This window comes from Zonotrichia leucophrys, chromosome 9, assembly GCF_028769735.1.
Source record: "Zonotrichia leucophrys gambelii isolate GWCS_2022_RI chromosome 9, RI_Zleu_2.0, whole genome shotgun sequence".
NCBI classification, from domain to species: Eukaryota; Metazoa; Chordata; class Aves; order Passeriformes; family Passerellidae; genus Zonotrichia; species Zonotrichia leucophrys.
Window position 1 is genome coordinate 8,952,204 of NC_088179.1, and position 26,682 is coordinate 8,978,885.

The window sequence follows — 26,682 nt, forward strand, 5'->3', positions numbered from 1 at the left end:
CCTACAGTATTTCAGCTGACAAGTGACAAGCAGAAGTTAACTGTGAGCTATAAATAATCATGTCTGCCATATGCTATATGTCTGGCAAAGACTATTAAAAGTAAGATTAAATACTTTTCAGAAGCCAAATATCCTCCAATTTCAGGATTTTAAAATATTAAGCAGCCAAGGTTACATTATCGATGCATTTCCCTGGATTATTTCCATCCTGGCTGGTTTGGTCCTACAAGGACAGTGCAGCCTCACAGATGAAAATTGTGACAGGGAGCAGCTGATGATGATGGAAGGCACATGACCCCTGAACAGCAGGTTACTGGCTTCCACTGAGCTCTGATCCTCTGAGAGGTAAGTTATCACTGTGGGAGTTCTGATAAGGCCCTTCGTCATCCTCACACCCCTCCAGACACAGCCTTGGAGCTCACAGACCCTTCTCTGCCCTTTGGTGAAAGGTGCTGAGGTAAAGCCTTCGGCTTGCCCTGCCAGGAATTGGCATCCCATGTTTCTTTCCCTGTCTCACCCCACAGTAAGTGATTGTGATCACTATGAAACTCTGCCCTCCAACTTCTCCAGCTTCTTGTACACACAGCAGAACAAACCCCAGCTCTGCCTTTGCCTGACACTGCTCTGAAAACCAGCTCTTGAATGCCTTTGCTTTTCAGCACAATATGAGTTCTCAGGTATTCAGTACATTTATCAGGACTTTTTGGCTCTTAATTAAAGAAAAATACTGATTTCTCAAACACTCATCTGTGAGTAAACTCATATGCACTGGCCAGTGTGGTCACTTGGGGGTGCAATGAGACATTGTCACCAAAGGCCTTTAACAGAAAGTGCAGTCTGAACCAGCAGCTGCCCGGAGATCCAGCTCCCTGAGCTGGCAAATAACTCTTGCTGGTGAAAACAGATGACTGTGTCCCCCCTGAGGATCATATTAATTCAAACCATCCCTGCACAGGGTCCCTGCAGCAATGCAGTAACCAAATTCTGCCTTTGCATGAAGAACACTTTTCAGGTGCAGCAGCAGATCTTTCTCCACTCAGAACCCCCAATATTCTCCCTCCCAGTATTAATCTTTTGTTCTTTAATCTGCTTTCCCTGCAAGCTTTTGTTTCAGTTAAGGAACAGCAGCCACATCACACCTCTCCTGCAAAGGGGAAGGGGAAAGCAGTGCCTGTTGCCTTTAGAGCCCAGTGCCTGGGGGGAACAGACAGAGGAAGACACAGCTGTGACATAGTCATACCCTTTAGAGCACTAAAGCTGTTTAAATGAAGCTGTCCTTGTGGCACTGGCACCTGGGAAGTCATTGCATTGTTACAGAGATGCTAACCCAGAAGTGCTGCAGCTAAATTACCCTTGGGAGAGCCACTGCCTCTGGGAGAGCTCTGCTGTCATTTTGAGGAAGGCCAGGCATAAGGAAAACTCTGCCCTTCCTCAGGTGCAGCTCCTTGCATTTGGCAAATTCAGCTTTGCTAATCTGTCCAGAGAGCCAGGACCTGCCATTCCCCCTGAATTCCATTTGCTTTCTCCTACAGGGACTGCCAGGACCTTGGCCATGGCCATGACCTGCCCAGAGTGCTCCAGTGGCCACTGCCATGACCCCAGACTGACCCTGCAGCCCTGCCCTTGGGAGCTGCAGTGCAGGCCAGCAAAGCAGGCTTGCATTCAAACAGCATTAATGCCACCCCAGGACTTGCAACAGAGGAAGAGGGGCTCCAATCCCACTCCCAGTGGAGCTGAGAGGAACTTCCACTGAGATGAGATGAAGCAGCGTTGGGCCCCACAGTGCACACACAACATGATGATAGGTACAGCTCAGTAGTTCAGGTAACTGAACAAACAAAAGTTAGTTTGCAGGATGCAACAATGAATGCAGCAATGTTATTTTATCTGCCATGAACCAAAGAATCGAGAGCACAGGAAAATTAATGTCAATTAACAGTAGAGGGAAGGATGAAGGATGTGTGAGGAGAATTAAACAAAACATGCAACAGAACTAGACTTACCACAGCCTTGAATAAGATCAAAAGGAGAAAAGAGCAAATTTCTGCATTAAAATCTAATTAGCAAACAGAATGATTCACATCAATCTGTTGTTTACGCACTTTATATTTTAGAGCACAGGAAATTTTATGCTTGCCAAAACCAGGACTAAAAGGAACATGCTGGATTGCTACACTGGTTTGTGGTGGAAGAAAGCACAAAATAATGCTTCAAGGGTGCTGAAGCACAGCAGAGGGAATAATGCTATTCTACAGTACATTGCACAGAACCAGAGGTAGCCTGGAAGCAGAAGGCAGAGTCAGTGAAAAACACAACAAAGCATCTACTGCAAATACTGCTCTGCTTTGAGATCTATTGGAGGAGAGTGCCATATATCAAAGATGCCTTATCTGGTTCTATTTATGTTGTGGCTTGAAAAACCTGCCCTGCCCCAGTCGCAGCTTTGCTTTATGAAGCCAAGAACTAAAGCTGACATAGAAGTCGGGTCTCTAATACACCCTAAATCCACAGTAGTGGTTTGCACAGAGGCAATGGGGTGCTCCCTGCTGACTAGAATCCTGCTGGGCTCTGACCCATGAGGCAGCTTTACCCTGGGATTCACCAACAAGTGCTTCCCTGAAGTCTATCAGGAACAGTCTGAAATGTGACTGTGGGGACAGAAGAGCCCAGGCTCACTTACCTGCCCATAGAATGCCACCCTGTAGTATCTGCCAAAGAGGCGTTTCTCAGAGTTCACCACCTCTGCAACCTTCAGGTAGGAGCGGTGGATGTCGTAGTACAGGTCAGACAGTTTCTGCATGGACACACAGACAGACAGAGGGCAGGTGAGGGCATGCCAGCACCTTGGGAAATGCCACCACAGCTCTGCACAGCCCTGCTTGCCTTAGTTGGCTTCCCAAACCTTTGCCAAGACGGCTGGATGTGCTAAGGGGACAGTTTAAACTCGTTAGCAGTCATTACAAATTCATTGCAACACTTCTGTCATCTCCTGAGGGGTTTGGTGGCAGTGGAGCCTTTGTGTGCAGGCTCACAGAGAACCATCCCACCGCCACACAGTGCTGCTGACCTGCCAAGGTGGCAGAGAACACAAGTGCTGTTTGCCCAGGTGAGAACAAGGTGCCAACACCCCCAGTCAGCTCCCAACCCCACACAAAGATGTGCTTTCCACAGTTACCACTGAACACTTGCTCAGGATAGTGAACCCAAATTTCAGCTAACATCTGAGGATCTGCTTCCTTAGCATACAGCTTATTGCTACCTACCACTTTGTGTCTCTTTCAATTAACCCCGAAAAATCAGTAAATGCAATTATCATCTGGCTACCCATTATGTATTGAAATTGCCAAGTAAATAAGAAACTAAGAAACCCTGAAATTGTGAAGAAATCATGCAATTTGTCAGCATTTTCTGAACTTAAATACAATCCAAATGTGCTCTTGGTTTAAAACCCATGTAAAAACCATAGCCACTGCCTAAGACAAGAGGTTTATTTGGAAGTTTTTTACAGTAACTGTTGCATTGATGCTGAAAGGAGGTAGGAAAGACACTAACGTTTTTATTTTCTCACAGCACAAAACATTAAAAGGAGGAATTACAGACAGGAAGAAAGAAAACATTCCTTTTAAAGAAAGCACATTTTTTCCCTAAAAGTTTTGATCTTTACTGTTGCCTTAGGATAATTAAAAAGACCCAAATCAAACACCCACTTACTTTAAAGTCCCTCTGCTTTTCACAAACAGCAATGATGGGCTTGTTGACCTCAGCAATAAGCTCATATCTCTCAGATTTCCAGAGGTAGTCAACACACAATTCCAGCTGCTCCACAAGGATATTCTGCAATTTCACAAACACAAATAGTTCAGTGACATCACAGCCAGTGGCATTTAATTAATAGCAATGCAGCAAAAGCACATACCCACTACTTCATTTTTATTCTGGAACTTTTATATTAAGGTTTATTGCAATTGCACAATGTTTAATCAAGTATTGGTGACATGGCTCTTCTTTAGTAAAAAAACCCTGAAATAACAGTAACATGAAAATACTTGACATCTCACGCAGAATAATGGGTTTGCTTCATGGCTTTCCCCTGCCCTGAATTTCAGCTCTGGTACTTTATGCTGTCCTTAGCTAAACACCATGCAACAGCTGTGACATTTCACTCAAAAGCTGTGTGCCTTTTAACATTGCCTGAGTACACTCACTCTAATTTGCTGCAACATGCACAGGATTCCACTAGAAACAACATTCTGTTAATACAGAACATGTATATAAATGTTAACATTGCTGACCTCATTATAGGGAGTATCTTGCATCCCAGAGTCTTCCTTCATAGCACCTTCTTCTTTAATGTTGGGGGTGATGCTCAGAAAAGCAGGCCATCCCATGGAAAACAAGCCTTGAAGTGCAAGTCACAAGAAAGGCTGTTAATGACTCAGTGACCAGATACTTCAGTAAGTTACTAGATGCCACTAAAACAGAGCTGATGAGTTAATTTCTTTTGCAGCCCAAGTAATGAGAAGCACAAATGGAGCTGATGGAATTTATAAGACTATTCCACATTTTCCTCATTGGTATAAATTCACTTCTCCAGACAAAGGGGAATGCCAGCATTCTCCTGATGCCAAAGAGATGTTACTCCTCTCTTTGGCATTTTGGCTCCTGAGCTCTAAGCGCAGGCAGCCTGGCAAAGCTCCATGTGCAACACTCCTTGTGCAGGAATGACCCTGGCAGGCTGAGGGGACACAATTCCCACCTGGGGAGCCTGCAGGTGTCCCCCCTGTCAGTCCCCAGGACTGCACAGCCCAGGAGAGGCGGCTCCAGGCCACACTGGCAGTGGCTTTCCTGTCCTGCCCTGGCTCAGCAGTCACAGCCAAGGGACTCCCCTGCAGAAAGCTCTGGCTGGTGGCACCAGCTGTGGATGGAAAGGCTCATAAGGAATAAAACTGAGCTTAAATCGAGTGTTTGCTAAGCTGAGGCCTTCAGTACCACGGTTGCAGCACAAACAACTTGCACAGGCATCACTTTACAGATCAGGAAGGGTCTGCCCTGCAAGGATTTTAACACTGCTCTGGAGTGGAGAAGGTAAAGCTGCCAGGGGAGGTGACAAACTCCTGACAAAGCCCATGCTTAATTTAACAGCAGGAAAATTCTACTATGGCTCAATTAAAAAAGCTAAGCCATAGTCACTGAGATGGGAGCCTCCATTCTCTCTCAAGTTTTGAAAACTGTTTAAGAACAGGTTCAAAATCACCCAAGTTCTTCACTCCAGCCACTATAATCTTTATCCAGGCAAAGTCTTTTAACACTACTGAACTGTCTCACAACTATTGCTCTTCACAGAAAGCTTCCTTCTAAAAGGATGCATTTTTTCATCTTGTTCACAGACACTTCCAAATGTATTGAAGGACTATAGTCTTTCCATGTTTTCTCTTTCCCAGATATTTGCCCTTGACCCTGGAAATTGCTCTTTGTGGAAATTGCTAAAATATCTCATGCTGAGAATTACTATGAAATACAGATATTATAAACTAAATAACCATTGGCATAGAAGCATTAAAAATATAAGCCTCCACTTTATTTTTAAATATGTATCATAGATTTAAAAAAAACCCCTTTATCTATACTAAGTTACATATGGACAACCAGATATTAATTCCACTCCCCTGCCCTCCCAGCTTTGGACAGCCAAGGAATTGGACATGGATTTGCATGCTAAACACCAATTGACCCAAGAGGGATTTTCCTGCTGCAAAAGCCCATAACCAGAGACATTCTGAGCAATCCATCAAACCAGCCAAAGAGCATCAGCAAAGGAACTCATGATGTTTCCAACATTATTTTCTATAACAGCCTTCAACATGCACTAGAAACAGGTTTGATTTGGTTGATATTTTTCCAGATCAGTTGGAAATCAGCAGTTTGATGTCTTAATCATGTTATTTGACCCACAAACAGGCACGGTTAGAGCACTCACTTCCTCCATTGTGAGTTGTTAGTAACACATTACTATCAGAGACTTGAGCATCTTCCAGGAGCATACGTGAGGTACAAATCTTTTCCATTTTCCAGTAACCTATGATATTGTAAGATGGTATTAGTATACTGCTACTGGTATGTGTTAATACATGCATATTTAATAACAACAGACTGACAAGTGAAGCATTCTCCATTAGCACTAGCTTGCTAAACATTTAATTAAACCTCTTTACACAAAACACACTTTCACTGTTCCAGTCTAAGATCAGCATTTATGACATATTTTAAAAATAAAACATTTGGGAAGAATTCAAGCTGCTTTAAGAATACTTTACATATAGGGAAGGAAAGCAGGATAGCCAAAAATTATTTCGAACAGTAAGATTTATGGATATACCGTTGGTTATGGATATGTTGATCTTACCTTTTCTCTTCAGGTACTCTGCAATGAGAGCAGCAATATGAATATAGCACATAGCAGCCTGAAACAAGAGACCAACATACATGGATATGTTAAAATACCCAGAATTACAGCACACATGTGATAAGGAGCATTTACTTTCAGCACTGCCAAATCATGAGGCAGACAAGGGAAGACAAAAGTAATCAAAGAAAATAAAGGACTAAATGATGACAGCCTCCTCAAGTATGAATTTCACGAGGTGTTTTACATAAATGCATAGATTTTCTCAAGAAACCTATTAAGATGACTTAGTAAATAAGGTATCCCTGAGTTATGCAGTGGAATTTTGTATCACCCATTTAGTCTTTGATGAACATGACAAGGCATTATAAGCAAAGCTCCTCTCCTGGGCCATCGTGGGGGAGAAGAAAATCCTTTCTGTGGGTTACTCACTGCCCATGACCTCCTATACACCACAGCTACTGTGCCTGTTAGGGGTAGGCAGCAGGGTTACACTGCCCTGAGCTTCCCTGTCAGACAGTTTCAGGTCTTGCTCCAGCATGTACCAGGCACTCAAGGTCAGGCAAGCTGAGATAAGCAGATCACATCCCCAGGTGTTTTCCAACCTCTACTCCTCTGATTTCCAATATATGAGAGACACTGTATGATTCCCTTAACTCACTACTGCTGTCAGTGTTCCAAAGCCCTTTCATCAGAACAGCTCAGCCTAAAGACAATTTGATTCCCTGTTCATTTATTCACATTACCTCTGACAAATCTCCGTTTCTTGCGTGAATCTTGGCCATGCTTTCGAGCCACGTCCTGCGTAGCTCAGGGGTGCTGGCATAGGAATTGGCCAGGCTGTACTGCAGGTCCACCAGCATCTCAGGGTCCTTCTCGTGCTCCTTCATCTGAGCTGTGGCCATCAGAACCGTCCTGATGCGCTTGGTCAGATCCTTCACCTCTGCTGGGAAATTAACGTTCTTTGGGAAAGATAAGCAATGCATCACTGAAACCATCCACAGAGCCCCATGCTGCACCCCCAAACAAGACAAAGTTCTGCTTACAGAGGGCCTCCATCCCCTCCCTAGCTGGGCAGGCTTTGGAGCAGTCACAGCTCCAGAGCATGCACACACTGCACACAAACCCTGGGTGCTTTTTCCTGATGTCTCACAGCACTGTAAGATGGCCCAAGTCAGTCATCTGTTCCACTGCCATGTGCAATAACCCTGCTGAAGGCAGGGAACTGGAACAAGTGTCCCTCAATTGCTTACTGGGTCCAGAACTGGATCCCTGCACACTTTCCTCTGAGCAACAGCACTGTGTGCTATAGATAGTCCTGCTTAACTACACTCCCAGCATGTTTCACCATGGGAATAAAGCACAAGTCTGGCTCCTGACCTTCTCACACTGTGCTAGATTAAAACTGAGTCCTTATATTACTCACACCAGCTGTTCTCTTAGCTCAGTGCTTCAGTTTTTCTTTTTCAGATAAGCAATGAAATACATTTGTTTTCAGACTTATTTCCATCCTTTGTTTTGTTTAAAAGCAAAACATTCAGAAAAAGTAAATGAAATTAAATAATCCCTCCCCTATGTCACACAGAGATAAGCAAATCACAGAAGCAGTGTGACTTTCTGCAGTGCTATGAAATCAAAGCTGGACTTCAAAAACAAATAGAATTGTAATGATATCTTATCAGATAACACAACAGAATTACTTCTGCTAACTATCTACCAATTTGCTTATGCTAACTTTATTATTCATCTCAGTGGAGATATCCTAAAGACACCTTCAGAGAAGAACAACAACCCAAAGTATAAAACTGAAAATGCACATTTACATGTCTTTGGACAAGAATTGTAAAAATTAAAAACCAGAATACTTTTTCAACAATTTTTGTACAGACAATAACTATAATAGCAATGGTAACTTGTCTAAGAGCCAAGTATACCTTCAGTGAGCTAGCAAGGTCTTACAAAACCCAACTGTTGTGCTTGATTTTGCTAGACATTTACTGAACAGAGGAAAGGGAGGAATTATAGACTAAGAATGGTTTGTTAACTGCAATTGTGTTCCATTAGTCCCAATGTATGGCCTCTGATACGAGGCAAATGAACCAAATAAGCAATAAATAACAAATAATACAATTTTCAAATAAAAATATTTTTGTTTAAATATTATTTTCAGTTATTCAGCTTCAGAGTCACAACAACACCTTCATGAACTTCAGATTGCCTGAGAAAGGCACACTATGAATGCATAAATCACTGGCTAATAGAGGCAACAATTTTATTTACTGAAACACTTGCTCCTGTGAAATTGTTGACCTTTTGCAAGAGGTAGTGATTGACAAAAAATGTTTCTTACTTTCATCTGCTTGTCTCCATTAGCAAAATTATTTATAATTGCGAGCGAATGCTGAAATCGAGATCCGCCAATCCCCGCATCCGCTATCAGCTGGCTCACTGCCTTGATGAGCTGCACGGGGAGCAAACACAGGATGCAATTAGCAAAGAAATCAAGAGTTTCACAAGAGTTTTTAACCCCTGTTTTAGTATGACTTGATGTACTTGTAATTTCATACAGTCTAATTTCATACCTGCCCTATAAAGGTAACATGATAGAGACTGTGAGTATCTTTCAAAGTTTTGTAGCTGCTCACATTTTGCAGTGTAAATATGTTATTACTGGACTTTACATGTCTGTTCCTGTACTGTCAGATTCTGTTTAGTTCCTTCATCAGCTGTGCTCCAACTGCTGCAAGCAACATGTGAGTCAAGAATAGCCATCAATCTGGCAATGCAGATACATTCACAGCTGCTGTCTCTCCCTGGAGCAGAGCTGAGCAGCACAAGAACAGCAGAGAATCCAGTCCAACTTCAGACTTGGCAGGAAAATCAAGCTGCCACAGAGAACTGCCTGTCTGAGGACTTTTTATGCATTGCTTCAATGCATAAAAAAAATAATAATGATAAAACTAATGCATATCAGTTAAATATTGATCTCACACTTTACTTACCTGTAGATGGGACCTGACTATTGATTTCTGCTTGTTAAATTCAAAGTTCTTCCTCATGAAAAAATAAAGAAGAGCAGATGCTTCTGTCTGAGTTGAACGTGACCTATGGTTGCAGCACTTCAGGATTTCATAGCAGAGGGAGCCACAGAGATCTGCTTGTCCTTGGAAGAATGCTGATGGGAACTATTGAAAAAAATGTGTGAACATGTTCAGTACTACTCTCAGGTCTCGGTGCAGTTATTCTGAGTTAACAATTTTTTTTTAACCTTTCAGTAACTCTCCCACAGTTATTCATACCAGGTTTTAAACCAAGCATAATCCCACTTTGAAATGAAGATTAATTAAGAGCCGTACTCAGATTTTCCTACAAACACTGTATGCCATCAAACTGGCCTCTAGGAAGCCCAGAGAGCAGCTGGCACACAGCAAGCCCAGAAGCAGCAAGGAATCTGCCAGGAATGCACAACAGCTAACCAGGAAAAGCAGGGGGGGTTCTTCACAGGAATTAAAGCTTTTCAGAGAAGGAAAATACTTTGAAAGCAAGCTCAGTGAACTTCCAGAGGTCAAGGGGATGAAGAGCAGGGGACAACAGAGAAGGGTTCTCCAAACCATACCCACTGTTAGCAGCAGGGTGAATGTAACAGAATGAGGGAGGAGAGGTGGAAATGCACACATGGGCTACAGATCTTAATTACTGCCTGAGGGGTTCTGCTGCAGGAACCACAACAGATCCCTGCTCCCACAGAACCATGAAGGGAGAATTCAATCCCAAAAGCTACAGGATAAATGAGAAGGGCAATTCTCATTGCATAGAGTTCTTCTATTCCCAGCTGTCTAGGATGTCATTTAAAGCTGTCTGTGGATGGTTTACTTCATATTTCCCCCATGTCCTCCAGCTGCACTACTGGGAGAAGCATGATTTCCTCTTCTTTCCCCTGAGACAACAACCAGAGGGAGGCCACATGCTGTAAACTCAGCTACACTCTTGTGTTTCATAGAAACACTTAGGAACCAGGGCCAGCCTTGCTTATTGTCACTTCCCCAGAGCAATTGTTATGTGAGTGCTACATTCTGGTTGGTTTCCAGAGGATCTCATCTAGCTCTGTGACTTGGAAATTGTGCAGCCTTTGCAGCTGGCACCAAGTGCCTAATTGACCATGCCAATTTATACAAATGCAAGGCAAGCAAAGAAACAGTTTGACACATATCCATACTGTTTCCTGTGTTTAAAAACAGGTATTTGTAGAACTGTATTAGTGTGGATGAACTTTTGGTGAAATGTATGGAATATTCTCCTGCTGGTAACTCTGGGGACAGCAGTAACCATTCACTGGTGCATTCTGCAAACCAGGTATCTGCCACAAAGAGCACAGACCACCAGGGTTTCAAGCTTTCTTCCATAGGTGGAAAAAGCAGGAAAGGCAATGGATTCACCACAGAGCTGGACATCACTCATCTACTTGCATTAAAACTTTCACCCTCTTAGCAAATTTTTCAATTTCAGAACAGAACTCTTTTTTCAGACATTGTGAACTTCTTTTAATCAGCGATAAATCAGACTGTCTTTGTCAGGAATAAGTATTAATAGAGTAAGTTCAGAACTCTTGCCAAGTGTCCAATTGTCCCCAAGCTGTACTTGCTGTAACACATTGCCAGGCATGAATAAACCCAGAGTTACCTTGCCCACAAACAGCCGGAGAGCAGCAAAGACGTGTTTGAGGGCTGCTGCTGACTGGTTGATTTGCAAAAAGAGCATGTGTGTGTCAAAGACCTTCTTCATCAACACATTCTGGCAGTCAGATTGCTGGAGCTGCCTCTGAAAAGTTCACAGACAAGACAGGACATTGTGGTTATTGGAGTGATTAAACAGGAGAAGGATCTGCTGGACATTACCTTGGAGTGCTCCTAGAGAGATGCTTTTTTTTGAGGTAAATTTCTGCAGGTGATGCTTTCCCAGCCTGCTGCAGACTCTGGCAGTTTTTCAAGAAAAGCAATTGCTATTCCATGAGTACTACTCATGTATTTGCTATGCCTGTACTACTCATGGATTGCATACACTTTATTTAAGGGTTAGGCTGACAGAGAGGGAGCACTAAAATGTAAAAGGAGTTCTTTGCAGTATTGTGGCTGTGAGACCTTCAGCAAGTCATCTGGGCTTGCTGAAGCAATCTGAGAAATTTTTAAGGAGGCAGAGGATTCACCTGCTGACTTGCAGACACAGAGATAATAAGGAGGTTGGAAATCTGTTGTAGAAAATCACTGAAATCTAGTGGGACAAGCATGGTTCAGAGAAGGTGATGTAATACTAAATGCAAGACACTTCCAAGCAGAGCAGGGTTGTACATAGCCCTGGATATGTAGGATGTTCTTCTTCCACCTCTTTCTATTCATTTTGGGTACTATGAACCAATGCCCTTCTAAAAGACCTTCACTGAGGCCTGGCATATGTTATTTCCCTATTCTGCTGTTGGACATTTCAGGTTTTCTGTGTGCCTGCTCCCCCAGGCCTTCCTTTTACCCCATATCCCACCAGTTCAAGCAGGAAAGAAAACCAGCAAACATACCTGGTGATTCAGAGTGTAAAGACACAACAGGTCAAGGATTATGAGGGAAACCTCTGTAGCAATGTTTGCCTCTGTGTCTACATACTGAACAATGTCTGTTTCATTGGAGGTGCCTGCAGAGTAAGAAAAGAAAGATTAAAAACAATCTTCTGAGTGTCATTAAGGATGATTTAATTCTGCAATCTGGTCCTTAAGTCTCATCACAGCAGAGATGGTGTCCTAACTGCACTTTTAAGCAAAGTGGTATTTTGAAGAAAATTGCTCATGCAAGATGAAAAGGGAGGAAATTTGAGTCAACTCTCACCAGCTGCACCAGTGATGTGAGTACATCCTCTCTCTGTTTCTGTTCATCCTCAAAGGAGAGAAGAAACTTAATTGGGAAGTGGGATAGATGACTCCAATCTCATCATTTTAAGAGCCTCTGGTCAAGAAGAAGGTCTGTATAGAGCCTGATCTAAATCCCACACCATTCCAGAGGGAAGTAAATAATTTCTGTACTTACTTGCTGTGCTACTCTCTATCATCTGCAAGAGTTTGGGGTTAGAAAATGCATTTTTGCTCCGGATTATTGGTAATGTTTGAGATCTGTGGTGCTTGTGGCCATCGTGACTTGAAGTAGAATGCATCCTGTAATTGAAAAGTATCATTAAGATCAGGAAAAAAGAATAAAACTACTGTGCCTATTCAGAATTTTCCATGTCAGTTCCATGCAATGCTTCTCAATGGCTAATAAACCAAATGAAGCAAAATTCTTCAGAGAAACAAAGATTAAGGAAGTCAGTGAGGTGGACAAAACAAACACGTGCTGTGATTTCTTGAAATCATAGGGGACAAAACTTCCATTAAGCACTGAAAAAAAAGCATCAGCTTAAATAACTTGCTGATGTTTAGAAAAGTGTCTTTGGGTGAAGAAAAACTGAGGTAAGTTCTGTTAACTCAGAATATAAGTATAAAAATAAATGTTTAAGAAAGTGATAATACAGTTCCTTTGAGGTGAAAGAAATGATGATAAACTGACAATGACAGTAAAAATATATGTGTTTATATGCATATTCATGTTTTCTCTTAGTCCTCTTTGATGCTGACAAACACATCATTAATTTATAATGAGAAGCTTAGAACTAAAATACCACTGATTATTATAAGTTTTGAAAGGATTTTATATGTTTAACTAGTGTAGAATTGAGGAAGATTTAACATCTCAAAATTCAGCTAACTTTTTAAAATATGCTTCCTGTTTGCTTCTTTTGAAAATGTAATTTCATGAATTTACATGATTAAAATTATTCTAGGACAGAATTACTCCCTGAACATAACACTCTAACCAAGAGCTTGTAAGTCAAGCCAGAGAGACTCAGATTTTTTACAGTTTAAAGCTTTGGGGTGTCTGAAATTTGTTACATATTTTGTCAACCTCTTTTCAGTCAATGACAGAGTATGAGGGCTGGGGGATGAGAGCCCAGGCTGGGGGTTTACAGATTTAGGAATTCCATGCACCATTACCATTGTGAGAGCAGCCCTGACGCCTGGCCAGAGGAGTTTGAACCTTTCAGCGTTCCATTATTCTGGGTGGCCTGGACAAACTTGAAAGCAGCTGCAATTTTCCTGTTAAGAGAAAGAGAAAATAAGTGTTGATCTGTTATCAAACGTGACATTGATTTTGCCATGTCCCTGAAGAGTGAATGCAGGCCTGACTAAACCTGATGTGGAGCAAGAACTGGCTCATCTGGTGACCTTTAATTTTGACACTGCATGACATATAGACAAATTCACAGCAGTGATATAAAATTAAAAATGAAACATCAGCTGAGACAAAGCGTGCATTCCACATTTTACAGCTGAACATGATGTCACATTTTTTCAGGAAGGCAGGAGATTATTTTTTATTGCTGTGAAACAATTATCTATGCCCATTAACACTAATCTTTCCATGACATGGATGGAAATACAGTGTTCAAAGTACCCTTGTTTGGCATATGCACAGAAATGTGGTCAAAAATGGTCCCAGTATTTTGGGTTATAAATGCAATAATGGTTATCACATCATGCAATTTATCCTTTATAGAAGATATTTACTCAGATATGCAGAACATCACAACAATATCATTTGCATAAAAGAAAAAATGAAGCATACATTGGCTTCAGTTCCACAAAGACATTATTTCAAGAGAAAATTGATGGATACACTGTTAATCTCATTTAAGTCTATTAAATGCTGCAATATTTAAACACTGCAACACAGAGTCTGTAATACCAGAATTACCTGACAATATTGCGTTTTCCTAGATATCTGAAGTTTTGCAGACAAACCCTGAAAGATAAAACAACACATTTTATGCTTATTTAATGACTCTGTACTTACGAAAAAATGCCTCAGTGAGACCTGTGCCATATGTATCTGCTAGTAAGCAAAAAGAACAGAATGCAGCAGCTCCCAGCCTAGGGACACACAAGGTGTGGGAGCACTTAGCACACCCCTGTTCTCTTTCTCTACAGTTGAAGATTTCTGCCTGGTGAGATGGCAAAGGCAAAAACCCAGCTGTAAAAGCATTGCTGCATCACCAGCTGAAGGTAAATAATTCACATTTCAACTACAAGATGGTGAGGAAATTCCAAAACCAGCTACCTGCTGGATTCTGCAATCATGCATAGATTGGACTGAGCAAACCCCCCTGGGGATGTGAAAAGCAGGTCATCCTACATTACATGACTTTCCTTATGGCTGGGTAGTTTTGAGGAGCTACATACTTTTCTCATAGGAAGAACAGAATCTCAACACCAAAGGGGAAACTAATATGAAAATCTCTTTTAGGAGGAAGACCCAAAGCATTATGACCCTCATTCATGGTAATTACAACATATTGGAGGGTATGTATCTTATTAATAATGTCTCATTATGACTTTGGAAGACTATAGCAAAACAATTTAAGATACAAGAGCTATCTCAGACTATTCCAATAGGTGGACAAATCCAAAGAGGAACTGTTTGTAGCCAGCACTTCAGAATATTCAACACTAAAATCAAACAACCACAAAGTAAACTTACTCTAAAATGCTGAAAAAGTCTGTGATTTCTGAGAAGGGTGCTCGCAACCAGTAGGAAATCAGTGCATCTAAAGGGAGATATTAAAATATATTATGGATACATTACAGGGAATTAAATTTAGCCCAAAGCCTGTAAAATACACTGCTAATTATTCTAATTTAATGTTCACTTGGATTCAGTATTCACAGTACTTTACAATAGCATAAATTAAGTAGTGAGTGCACAGTTTTTACCTTCTGAAATGGTTTTCATGATGTGAAGGAAGCACATTAGAAGGCTTCTAGTTTCAGCTTGATCCAGCTTGTCAAAACGAAGAGTTGACCCAATCAAAGACAAAGGTCTCATGATCTGTTGAGGTGACAGCAAAGGGCCTCATTAAGCACAGGGATGGACTCCCATCTTGAGCAAGCATTCCCAACATTTGCACATGTACCTTTTCACACGTGTCAGTTCTCTCACTGTTTTTTTCATTGGTACTTGGGTTAGATTCAAGACTTGCTAAGGAAGCTCTGGAGTCAGCATGGTTTGCTGCAGAGATAGCTATTGATGAAAAGGCTGTAAATGAAAGTCACAGCAAACATGCTAAACTAAAACATTTATGGATACAAAAACCAACAAAAAAAATGGAGAACTTAAAATGTGTCACATGCTGGATTGAGACAAGTGCTTTGAACTTCCAATAGCAAAGCCATTGATGGGTATGTTTAGTACTGAACACATGCAACAAGTTGAAGTACAATGATTCAGTTTGCCATTTGTCATGGCATTAAAATGGCCTGTTGCATTCTGTAAGAACTGACCTAAGGACACAAAAATCAGTGGAAAGATGCCTGAATTCATTTCCCTGAATTTTGAAATAGGGTTGGAGGTAGTAAATAAAATAAGTTGTATTTCTACTCTTCTGTTAAGTCTGGAAAAACTATGAATATTTGCCCCTATGAGACATCAGGAGTTTTCAGGAGAAACCTTGGAACTATTTTTAAGTCAGGCAGAGACTACAAGAATGAACTCAGGCAAAGGGATTTCTTAGAGCCTGAATACTGGCATCATTCCAAAGCAGGAGAGTAAGTGAAGCAGTGGAAGTACAACAGCTTCACAAGAGAAAGTCAATCCAAAGACACCCAAAGGGAAGAGAAACATTGCACACCATGTTTCCCTGGATGTGGTATAACAGAAGTTAATGATATCCTCCATGAATTCTAAGCAGAAAGCACAATGGATTGAGATACAAACAAATCTGCCTATGTGCCTGTTCAAACTGCCATTTGTACCTGCAATAGAGTTCAGAACATCTTTGGAGAAGGAGGTGTCCACAGAGTTTGCATGTTTCATTGCTGTCTGGCTCTGAAACCCACCAGTCGTGCTCAGGTCATCCCTGGATCCCTGCATGGGAAAGAAACAGAACCGGCTCCAGTACTCCAGGTCATTATCCATAGCCTGGATAATGACAGCACACCCAGGAGGCTTTTCTAGGACTCTGAGTTTGAGAACCTATTGCCAGTTGTTTTCATATGACAGCCTTGAAGAATCAAGGCTTGCCATAACCTGCTAGATGAGGCTCTCTCACAGTGGAAGCTGTAAAGGACTGGTCAAGTCTAACTAGTGTTTGTCCCTGAAATATTAACACAGCACTGGGAAAGGAACCTTAATTGCCATTAGCAATGCTCAAATGTAATGGAATTTCATTTGCTGGAAGGATTGAAAGACGCAACACCCCTGCAAAAATCTGCTTCTAGTTTTTGAAGTGTTATGGTTATAAGATCTATGAAACAAACATATCCCTTCAGATGTGCAATATATACAGACATTTTCTGTGGCAGTAAAGCTGTTTTATGATGTTTCTGTACCCCTTCCCTCCTTCAGTTACTTGTATGCATTCCCTCTGCCTCCCGGTACAGCTTATGGTCCCTCAGTTGTACCACCTTTGGGTACACAAAGCAATCCTGCAAATACTCTGTGGGCAATGGGAATTTTCTTAATAGTGCGTCCCAGCCTGCTGCCTGAGGACACATCCTCAGACCTCAGCCTGTGCCAGAGGTACTGGGCACATTGTCTGGGGCTCCAAATCTCTAACCCTGAATTTCCAGCCCTGGGACAGCAGTGCTCTGTTCCAGATCCCATTCTGTTCCTTGATAGTACAGACTCCCAGGGCTCTCCAGTTGCTCTGCAAATTGAGATGTTCCAAATTTAATTTTGAGGATGCAAATATATCAGCAATTTCAGAACTGTATTCTGCTACCTAACTGGTGACCAGCATAAACTTGGAGATCTTCCCACTGGGTCACACTCTGATCATTTCAGTGCTCCAAGAAACCACGTGAATTACCTGATTGGAAGTATTGATATTGAAGAGGAACATATCTTTCATGTAAATCCTCGGCATATTGTCCAAAAGCATTCCATAGAGTGGCATATACAGGTTTGCTATTTGTGCTTGTTTTGCCTGAAAATAAAAGACACAGCACAATCCTCAAGAGGCCAATAAATACACAGCAGTGGCTAAGGAAGTTCCATGCATGTTTAGGTGCTGCATGAGCAAGCAGTGAGAAAGGACAGGCAGTTTTTTTACCGGCTCAGCGTATCGGTCATCGAACGAGTGCTTGGCCATCAGGTTTTTGAGCACAGCCAAGGCCAAGTGCCTGATGTCCTGGTCCTCTTGCAAGGCAAAGCCAACCTCCCTCAGCAGGACTCCAATCAGGAAATGCTTACGGCAGAATTCATTGGTCAGTGTGTACTCTGGAATGTCTTGGGGTAGAATGGACAAGAAGGTTTAAATTAATGTATAGGTTACATACATCCTGCCCACCCCCTTCATTTTCCAAATGTTCCATTGTTAAACCTTCAGTTCCTGGCCTGTCTCATTTTGCTCCTTCAATTCTCAGAATGAACTAACCTACCATAACCATCTCTTGAAATCATGCAGTTTTACTATTTAATAATAAAAGATGATTTATATACATGAGATGATTCCCACATGAGAATCTCAACTGTTTGCTCATTAGACAATTGACTTCTTCCAGGCACAAAGTCCAAATTGTTCCTCCACATCCTACACTAGAAGAGTTCAAGAACACAGGTTGAGAACAATTCCACTTCTGAAAATGAGAAATAACTTTTGCCCAAGATTTGCCAGAATGCAGTGGTCAAAGTAAAATTCTGCTCAGTCATATTGCTCATACCTGATGTTCGATATTCCTGTGCTGATTCTGAAGGCGTCACAGAGTCTTCATTTTTCATAAACATAAGAATATGGGCAAAAAAAGGTGTTTTTTAATTATTAGTAAAAAAAAATTGCTTGCTTTTTAAAAAATTTGACTCCAGTTTGAACTAAACAGCTTCTACTTTAAAAAAAAAGCCCTGAGTGTCAAAACTGAACTCATTTTTTGATGCTGAAAACTGAGGCAAAAAGGAGACAAGAGCCCATTTTTTGAGCTTCTCCCCCTTTGGGCTGTACCTGTTGAAATCCTCTCCCAGTCTACCACCTCCTGAGGCTATGGCAGTAGATTAGTGATTTAGTAACTCAGTCATCACAAAAATTCCAGTTAAAACTTCCAGTGAAAAGCTTCCACCTCCCACCCCCTGAGCTACCAGAAGTTGCATTTATTTACAGGCATACTGAAATTTTATTTTTAACTGAAAATGTATTATTTTTAACTGAAATGTTGTTTTTGTCACACTGCTTAAGTACCTCACCTGAAAAGCTGTTGGGGGCCTCTGATGTACAGACACTGCTCTGGGCAGAGTTATTTATTACCTGCTCTTTGAACCTCCCAACAATTCACTGTTGCACAGAAATCCTCCTGAGGGGGCCTTACCAGGAATGTTTGAAGACCTTATGGGCAGGCACAGAGGGATGAAGTGCTCATGGTGACAGACTTCTTGGAGAAAGTCAAATTTGAACTGGTGCAAAGTCTGAAAACCACAACAGGCAAGTGGTTCAGTTCACATTAAAACAGGGAAAATGCTGAGACAGAGCTTCACTACTTATCTCTACCTCAAACTTCACACTCACACCCAAAAAGGAAACCTTAGAGCTTGCTATGCCAAGCTGCACAAACAGTAAACATGTGGTTTTCATCTCTGTTATCAAAAGAATTTGTCTCAGACAAAGAAGATTTTTTGATTTTTAAACTGATTTTTTACTCAAGATGATTAAAGCTACACTGGGTCTTTTGATGACATGTACCATGACATTGAATCATAGTGAAGTATCTTCTCCAGTCCACAGACATTTTTAACATCACAGTTGTTATGACTTCTTTTTTTTATAAAGTTTCAGCAACACAGGTCACACCAGAGCTTACTGACAGTACCAAAAACTTCCTCTGTTTATGCCAATGAACAGAGGGATTTGGGTAATATATAGTTTTGGTGTTATTTCTTTAATATCTCCCTTCAAAGAAGTCATCCAGATAATTTCTAGAGCCTTGCACCTACCTCGAGAATTTATCATTCTTTCTGTAATGATGTGACATTGAGATATAAAGATAACAAACCATTTCCAGCAACACATTTTTATTTCCATCAATCTCATCTCACTGTTCTCAGTGGCAGGCTGTCATTCAGCATACTCTGAATGTCCTAACACTAGAAAGCACTTGTAAAAGTCTTTTAATTTGCACTAAAATTGAATTGTAGCATTTCTGCTGCCACCAACAGGCTGGGATAGCCAGGAAATGCACTCTTCTGATTCTACCAAATAGGGGATGGTAGGGAATTTTCTCCTAAAATATTTTCTCCTAAAATATATTGTTTATTGCACTTTATCACCTCTTCAGGAATACAGCATGTTAGCTGGACTTGCTAACGGCAAATAAAGAAGGGAAGCATCTGAAATGCATTCCCCAAGAGGAACTGTGACATTTTGAGGGAGCAAAGCAATGAACTGATTTCTAATGAGGTATTTCAACTTTTGAATACATGTTTCTCAAAACAATATTGAAATGTCAAAATATGGAATACCATAAGGGATATTTCTCTGGAACATAAATTATGTTGCTTCATCCAGAATTACAATATATTGAAACTGCACAGCTACAGATTGATACACCCACAGAATATTCAGGCAACCATATTGTGGTGGTTTGACCAGGAAGAAGTGGGAATTCTGGGAAGCTGTGGTCAAACCAATGAAGGTTTTGAGTTTGATACTGACACCTGGTGTAGCCAGTGGGGTTTGGACACACCTCCGAGAATACACAGGGGTTAAAAAGCAGGGCTCTGCCCCTGGCAGGCTCTCTTGGGACGTCGCAGCGAAGAGGTCAGATCTCCCCCCCCCGTCCAGCCGCTGCTGCTGGGCGGGGGAGGGGCAGCCACGTGGTAGGCCCTGGGCCTGGACAGAGATGGGAGGTGAGGAGGCCTTCGAGGATGGAAGGGTGGAAGACCCCAGGGAGTCAGCCCTCGGGCAGCCATTTCCCCCCCCCCCCCCCAGGAGGGAGAGAGAGAGAGAGCCGGCGACACCGAATGTGATAGCAGCCGGCCCAGGAGGAGAAGGGGGGGAAGAGTGCCCGGCCGGAGCGGCAGCGTGTGGGCAGCGTGTGTGGAAGTGCCGCAGCTCCGGGACAGAGACTGAAAGTTTTAACCCCTTTCTTTCATGATTGGGGCCTTGCGAAAATGCTAATCCTCCTCGAAGCTGAATAAGAAGGGAGATAAGAGATGAGATGAGACAAGGACCTGGCCCGAAGAACGTGGAGATGATTGAATGGGGGGAGATGATTTGGAGTGGCCTTTTGGCTGGACTTTTCTTGTGGCCATGGACTCTGTTCCTGTGACACAGAGACTGCACTTAGGGGGAAGCAGTGGCTCAGAACCAGGAGGGTTCATCGTGAGGACCCCCCGGCCCCAGGGAATTGGAAAAATATGGGGGGGACAGATGTCCCAAAGCAGAGACTGTGCCTTTTTGGAGTGAGACAAGGCATCCTTGAAAGACAACCCTAAAAGCAGCTCTGGTCCATGCACAGTGGTGAGAGCACTGGGCATGGAAGGAAGATGTCACAAGCGGCAAAAGGACTTTTTTCCGGGCGGTGCCGAAGTGACAGGGAAGCACACGAGGTTTCAGTGTTTTTCCAGGGGAAACCTATGGAACAAGAAGGACTCCTTTCCTCTTCATGAACTGAAGTTTGAGTATACTAAAGTGTGGTGCCAGGCTGGGCAGTTGGTGTTTTGGGAGAATGTATCGGATTGGGAAAGTCAGGTAGTGGGGAGGAGGAAAGTGGTTTTTGTAAGGTTTTCAATTTTTTTTTTCTTTTCCTTATAGTTTTTCCCTATTTCCCTGTAGTTTAGGTAATAAAGTGTTCTTTATGTTTAAGCTAAAGCCTGTTTTGCTTATTCCTGGTCACATCTCACAGCAGACACCAGGGTGAGAGCATTTTCATGGGGGGCACTGGCTCTGTGCCAGGCTCAAACCATGACACTGTTAAATTTTCTGAAAAGACAGGTGAGATTGCAGTATCTTTATTTGATAAATAAATAATCAATTAAAGAGGCAAAAACCAGACAAATAGAAATCTTTCAGCACATTGGGAAGACTGACTCCTGCTTAGGCATTTAACTGAAATGAAAATGATGCAAGGCCTCTCTCTCCTTGAGGTCAGAATCTCTGATTTTATTTTGTGACTATTGTTTCCAAGTGCCACAAAGCTGCTCCAGCTGCACATCTGTCACAGCTCCACACACAGTGAATCTGCTCCCACAGGCTGGCAGATGGGTCTGGAGGGATGCTGGCCATGTTCACACACCTACTGCCAAGAAGGTGCTAAGTACTGCCCTGCACACTGATTAATCTTAGGCTCTTCCACTGACCATTAATGGGCTTTTTTAATTAAACATCTGTTTCTGTGGTTCGATATATTTAGGGAAGTTTGAAATGTGGAAACAGTCTTCAGATTGCATAATATTATTTACAGAATTACAGACTTCAGGCTATGACATTAATAACTGAGAGACTCCATTCTACAGCTGTTCCAGAGATTAAGGGAAAGACCTGAGTTTAGAATAAAGCTGATTTTGGTAAAAAACAAAGCAGACCTGGAGTAATCTCATTCTTTAGCTGTAAATGCACATATAACCAGTAAAGAATTATAAGAAGTTAATGGACAAAAGTTTTGTGAGCTTTCTGGGGAAAGATGAATCATTCAAAGTGTGTATCTTGACTCTACACTGTGTTACTAAATATATGCACATAAACTCTGGCATGGAAGAGAAAAAGCCTGTGACTCATCCTGATGGATGAAGAGCAAAGGAGTCATGTTGAATAATTTGGGGACCTCCTGCTGTTTGAGATTTATTGTTCAAACTATATCAGTGACTAGTGCAGGTATTACAGAAGAAATTCAGGCTGCAGGGAATTTTACTCATAGCCAGCACAAACTAATTTGGAGCAGATTTACCTTCTTGCATCATCAATTAGGTAAGAGCATGGCACTCACAAAGTAAAGATGTTACAGTCTCACTTGAGTTTACACAATGATTTTGTGATTACACAACTTTTTAATATGGTCTTACTTTATTCTCCTCAAAGAAAATTACTGCTGATGATATTCAGACAAATGTACTTTCAAAAAATGAAAGCTTAAATTCAGTCTTTTGGATTTTTTGGTCTGAGCAGTCTGTGCAGAGGCTGCTCTTGCAGACTGAGCATTTGTTTGAACATGGCTATTTACTCCCAGAGAAAGGGGCACACTGATATTAAACCCAGGAGGTTTTAATCCGTATTTACTCTAAATGTTTTCACTGACTTGAGTTCTGAGCATGGGGAAGTCATGGAATCATAAATATTTTCAATATAAAAAATATTCTGCTAGTCAGTCACTTTAGAAAAACAGACACAAACAAATAAATCAGAGCCATACCTTGCTATCTCCAACCCCAAACATACTTATATAGTTGTTGACCATCCTGAACACAAATCCACGATCCATAAATGTAAAACAGCGCTAGGAGATGGGAAAAAAAGAATTAGTATCTTAAAAAAACCAATACATGGCCTCAGTTACCTGGCTGGTCACTGTGTCCCCTGTATACTGGAATCATGTGCACAGATGAAGTCAGTATTAGGCAGGTCAAGGAACATCAGGGACATGGTGAATCTCCCTTGATTTTTATACTTATTTTCAGTAACAATGAATTAATCAAACTTCATTGTCACTGTGTCTGCAGCCTAAAGCAACCACCACTGTGTACAGAGCACTGCAGAAATCTTCTCTGGTGGCAGCCACTCCTGCATGGCAGCACTGCATCCCCACTGGAGCAGGCAGCTGAGCTGAGCATCCCCTCAGCGACAGGGCAGGGACTGGGGAGGGACCAACCCAGCCCCAATGCTCATTGTCTGAGCTGTGCTCTCCCTCTGGGACAAAGTCTGGCACTACACTCCTTCATGGTGAGAACACAGCTCTTCCTGACTGCTGGGGCTGAATATTGTCAGCAGGTATAAAAGTTTTGAGGGCCTTGGTTCTGCAGTTACTGACATGTTTTCCTTGCAGAGTCAGCCTACAGGCAGAGAATGCAATCTTGATTCCCTCCTTCTCTGCAGTTCCTGAACTCTGTAAAACTAGCAAAGCCTTCTGCTACACACATTCAAACATAGCTCCTTCATTAGGAACAGTTAATCTACCCACAGTCATTCAGAATTACAGCATTTAACAAGAGTATCAGCTCAAGGCTAACTAAAATCACGTTCCTGATCGAATGTTTGACCCATTTGAATATAAGGTATTAATCTGCAAAACTTGAAAACTTTGACTCTTTTAGAGCATAGACAGAAATGAATTAAAGTTGCTTTAGAGCAGATTTACATGAAGCTTTTGGATCCTCAAAGACCAAAGGCCGTAGAAAACTGAACAGTCACCACTGAATTTGGAAATTGAGCCATCTCCACTCAGAATTGGTTTTACTCCCTTTGACTAGACTGGCCTGGAGTTTGTATTAAATATGGGGAAGTGCATGTGCTGTAATGACACAACATCTCACCTTGAGAAATCTGGCAGTGCTGTAGTTTGCATTCCTGGTTTCCTCAAGAGCATCTTTGTACTTCCAAACAACATGGTCTGCTAAAACCATCACAAGTGTGTCCAGCTCAGCTTGAAATGATTCTGGAAACCTCCGAGTTCGAGAAACCTAAGCAGGGAATAGATCATCACATAAGAGTGCATGAGGTTGCACATCAAACATTCAGGCCAAGAATAAAGACAATAAACCACAGGCCATTTTTCATAGAAGAAAAATATTCCTAGAGTTCCATGGATCTATTCTGAGCACAAATCCCAAGCAGAAGAGTCTGGTCCATAGGAAAGTGGGAAATATGTCCTCAACCTATCCTCAATCTACCATTGAACAATCAAGAACAGGTTTGAGCCTAGCAGGTAAGATAATGTTTTTGTAGGTCAACCAAATATTTTACCAAGTATCATAGGATTTATTTTATTAGCTAGTAAAGTAGTAAATTCAAGTACATTCAAGTGTATTTGCCAGGATTCTGCATTTTATTTTTTCCCTAAGAGATTTTGTATATGAACTTACCTTTATTTTGTTTGTATCAACCAAGTGCTGTGCCATTGATTTTAAGATGACTGCAAAGAAGAACCAGGAATGCTGTTCAAAAGAAGGAAAAGAGTGAATGAATAATGATTACCTGATAAACACCTTAAAATGCATCACCATTCCTTACAGATGGATTGCATGTCTTGGTAATGCACAGTGTTAAATACTGTGCGACAAATGAATTTAAAAATCTAAGTGCCATGTATTTGCGGAACACTGGATCACGTCCTTAAGAGAGGTGAAGCCATCTCAGGGTTTTTGCAATAAGAAGCCTCCAAACAGCACTCCTACAAACTTCCCATTCCTGCTGAGCACTGTCTTCATGACTTGCTTGCAGGGAATGGCAGAAAGGTGTGATGCAGAGAACCTCAGAGAATAACCTGCCCTGTGAGTTCCAGCAGATATTTGGTAATTTGGCACAGAATAAGATGGTACTTGAACAGAGGGGTTCTTCAAATACCATTTGAAATGGTGATTAAGTATGATACAGATTAATGTCTCAAAATATATGTAAAACAAATACACTCCAAAAGCTTATACGTTAAAAAAAACCCCAAACCTCCCCAAAATAAGCCCAACCACAGGCACTTTTTTGTGGCTGGCCCAGAATTTCTGCAGGTATTATGCTTTTTTCAGACTATTTTTGCTAACGGCTCAATAAAGAAAATCAGAACTGGTTCATTTCAAAAAGGTAAATACATTTTTGCCTCTGGAAAGTCCTGGGCTGGACTGGGCAGCTCTTGTACCATAACCCAGAGGCTCAGGGACAGACCTTACAGATGCATGAATTTCATAAAAATCAATATTTTCCTTGCATCTTCCAAGTTAAAAATTACAACAGAGTATCCTAGAAGCAATTACCCACATCATACTGTGTAAGAATTAGGTCTCAGGTTCTGACTGAGCTGTAATAGACAGGAAGCATTTTATTATGCAAACCACAGCATCCTGAGATACGTGTTATGCTGAGAACCTGCAGCAGCTCTGCTCAGTCTGACTGTGGAATCACTGCAGGACATGATTTGCACAAAGGTCATACAGGGAAAAGGAAAAGGAGAAAGAGAAAAGTGAGTTTCAGGCAGAAAACCAGTAGTAAAACTACCAATGTGCTAATTCAAGCTATCATTCACCTTTAAAACCTGTTTCACAGTTATTTGTTCATTTGATTTCAGCAGCCCAGTCACATTCTTGGATAGCTCCTCATGGACAGTTCTTCCATCAAATGATTTGGTCCTGAAGACGTACTGAAGGAGAAAGAAAAAATGAAAAATATCAAAATGTGCATTAAAACAAATACAAAAAAGCCTCAGTAGGAGATGATAAATCATTTGTGTACCACTAACAGCTGACAGTCTTTGCTGCCAAAAGATCTTGACCAAACAATCCATTCACATACGTTTAATTTCCCTGGCACTAATGGCACAAATCTACAGAACCTCAGTTTTAAACAAAGCTTCCCGTTGATTTCAGCTTAATGTGAATCAAGAGGAAATTCTGCTTAAAATCAGAGCTATCATTTAATTCTCAATAGATTACAGGATCCTGACACCTCCAAACTGCCTTTCAAGCCATTCCACCTGGGAAGAAAAGAAAAGGCAAGCAGAGGAAGTGAGGAGGGCTTTCCACCCACCTAGTCCAGGTCAGCTCTCACCTGCTCCTTCCCTCCAGTGGCAACAGCTCCTCAGAGCTGGTAACAACTCCTCATCCTGAAAGGTGTAGAGCACCCACTGCAGCTGACTGATGGGCAGAACAATAGCCCTTGTAGAAAAAGAGCCCCCAAGGGAGGAATTTACCTACCAAGTTGCTAGGAACTCATAAACTTACCATGACTACTCAACAATTTAAGCTATTAGTTTGGTACCACTGCACCTTCCCTAAAGCAAGAGCTCTGACAGAGAATCAGTTGGGATTAAAAATCTTTTCAATACAACCAGGTTGGCAAAAGAAACAAATATTTCTTGAAAACACATTATTAATATTCAGCTTTGTTTCCACAGCAGATGCCATAAGCTTCTCCCTGTGCAGTTTGGCACTTCTGGGTCCAGTTATTTAAGTCAGTGTAATTTCATATTATTGCTGCATTGTGAGTCACAATTCTCGACTTACTTATTCCCAAAACAGCATTTGTAA

At 41.6% G+C, this 26,682-nt stretch overlaps 1 protein-coding gene across 10 annotated transcripts in view; it reads right to left on the bottom strand.

The window, feature by feature from the left end:
- The window catches only part of DOCK10 (dedicator of cytokinesis 10), a 137,710-nt gene that overhangs the window by 9,889 nt on the left and 101,139 nt on the right, over window positions 1-26,682 (bottom strand). For 6 of the 10 annotated variants that reach the window (XM_064721575.1, XM_064721573.1, XM_064721569.1 and 3 more), the window contains exons 26-50: window positions 25,683-25,796; window positions 24,532-24,603; window positions 23,983-24,129; window positions 22,866-22,949; window positions 18,831-18,927; window positions 18,195-18,239; window positions 17,585-17,760; window positions 17,342-17,458; window positions 16,287-16,398; window positions 15,449-15,570; window positions 15,249-15,363; window positions 15,016-15,082; window positions 14,233-14,280; window positions 13,473-13,574; window positions 12,472-12,596; window positions 11,970-12,082; window positions 11,084-11,221; window positions 9,406-9,588; window positions 8,754-8,864; window positions 7,150-7,365; window positions 6,404-6,461; window positions 5,978-6,076; window positions 4,293-4,399; window positions 3,712-3,834; window positions 2,681-2,794 (exon numbers count right to left, since the gene is read on the bottom strand). In XM_064721575.1, the coding sequence (XP_064577645.1) occupies window positions 2,681-2,794; window positions 3,712-3,834; window positions 4,293-4,399; window positions 5,978-6,076; window positions 6,404-6,461; window positions 7,150-7,365; window positions 8,754-8,864; window positions 9,406-9,588; window positions 11,084-11,221; window positions 11,970-12,082; window positions 12,472-12,596; window positions 13,473-13,574; window positions 14,233-14,280; window positions 15,016-15,082; window positions 15,249-15,363; window positions 15,449-15,570; window positions 16,287-16,398; window positions 17,342-17,458; window positions 17,585-17,760; window positions 18,195-18,239; window positions 18,831-18,927; window positions 22,866-22,949; window positions 23,983-24,129; window positions 24,532-24,603; window positions 25,683-25,796 (2,805 nt within the window). Of the gene's footprint in view, window positions 1-143; window positions 2,010-2,680; window positions 2,795-3,711; window positions 3,835-4,292; window positions 4,400-5,977; window positions 6,077-6,403; window positions 6,462-7,149; window positions 7,366-8,753; window positions 8,865-9,405; window positions 9,589-11,083; window positions 11,222-11,969; window positions 12,083-12,471; window positions 12,597-13,472; window positions 13,575-14,232; window positions 14,281-15,015; window positions 15,083-15,248; window positions 15,364-15,448; window positions 15,571-16,286; window positions 16,399-17,341; window positions 17,459-17,584; window positions 17,761-18,194; window positions 18,240-18,830; window positions 18,928-22,865; window positions 22,950-23,982; window positions 24,130-24,531; window positions 24,604-25,682; window positions 25,797-26,682 lie in introns of those variants that run through there. The other 4 variants (XM_064721577.1, XM_064721571.1, XM_064721570.1 and 1 more) reach the window with 4 other exon arrangements.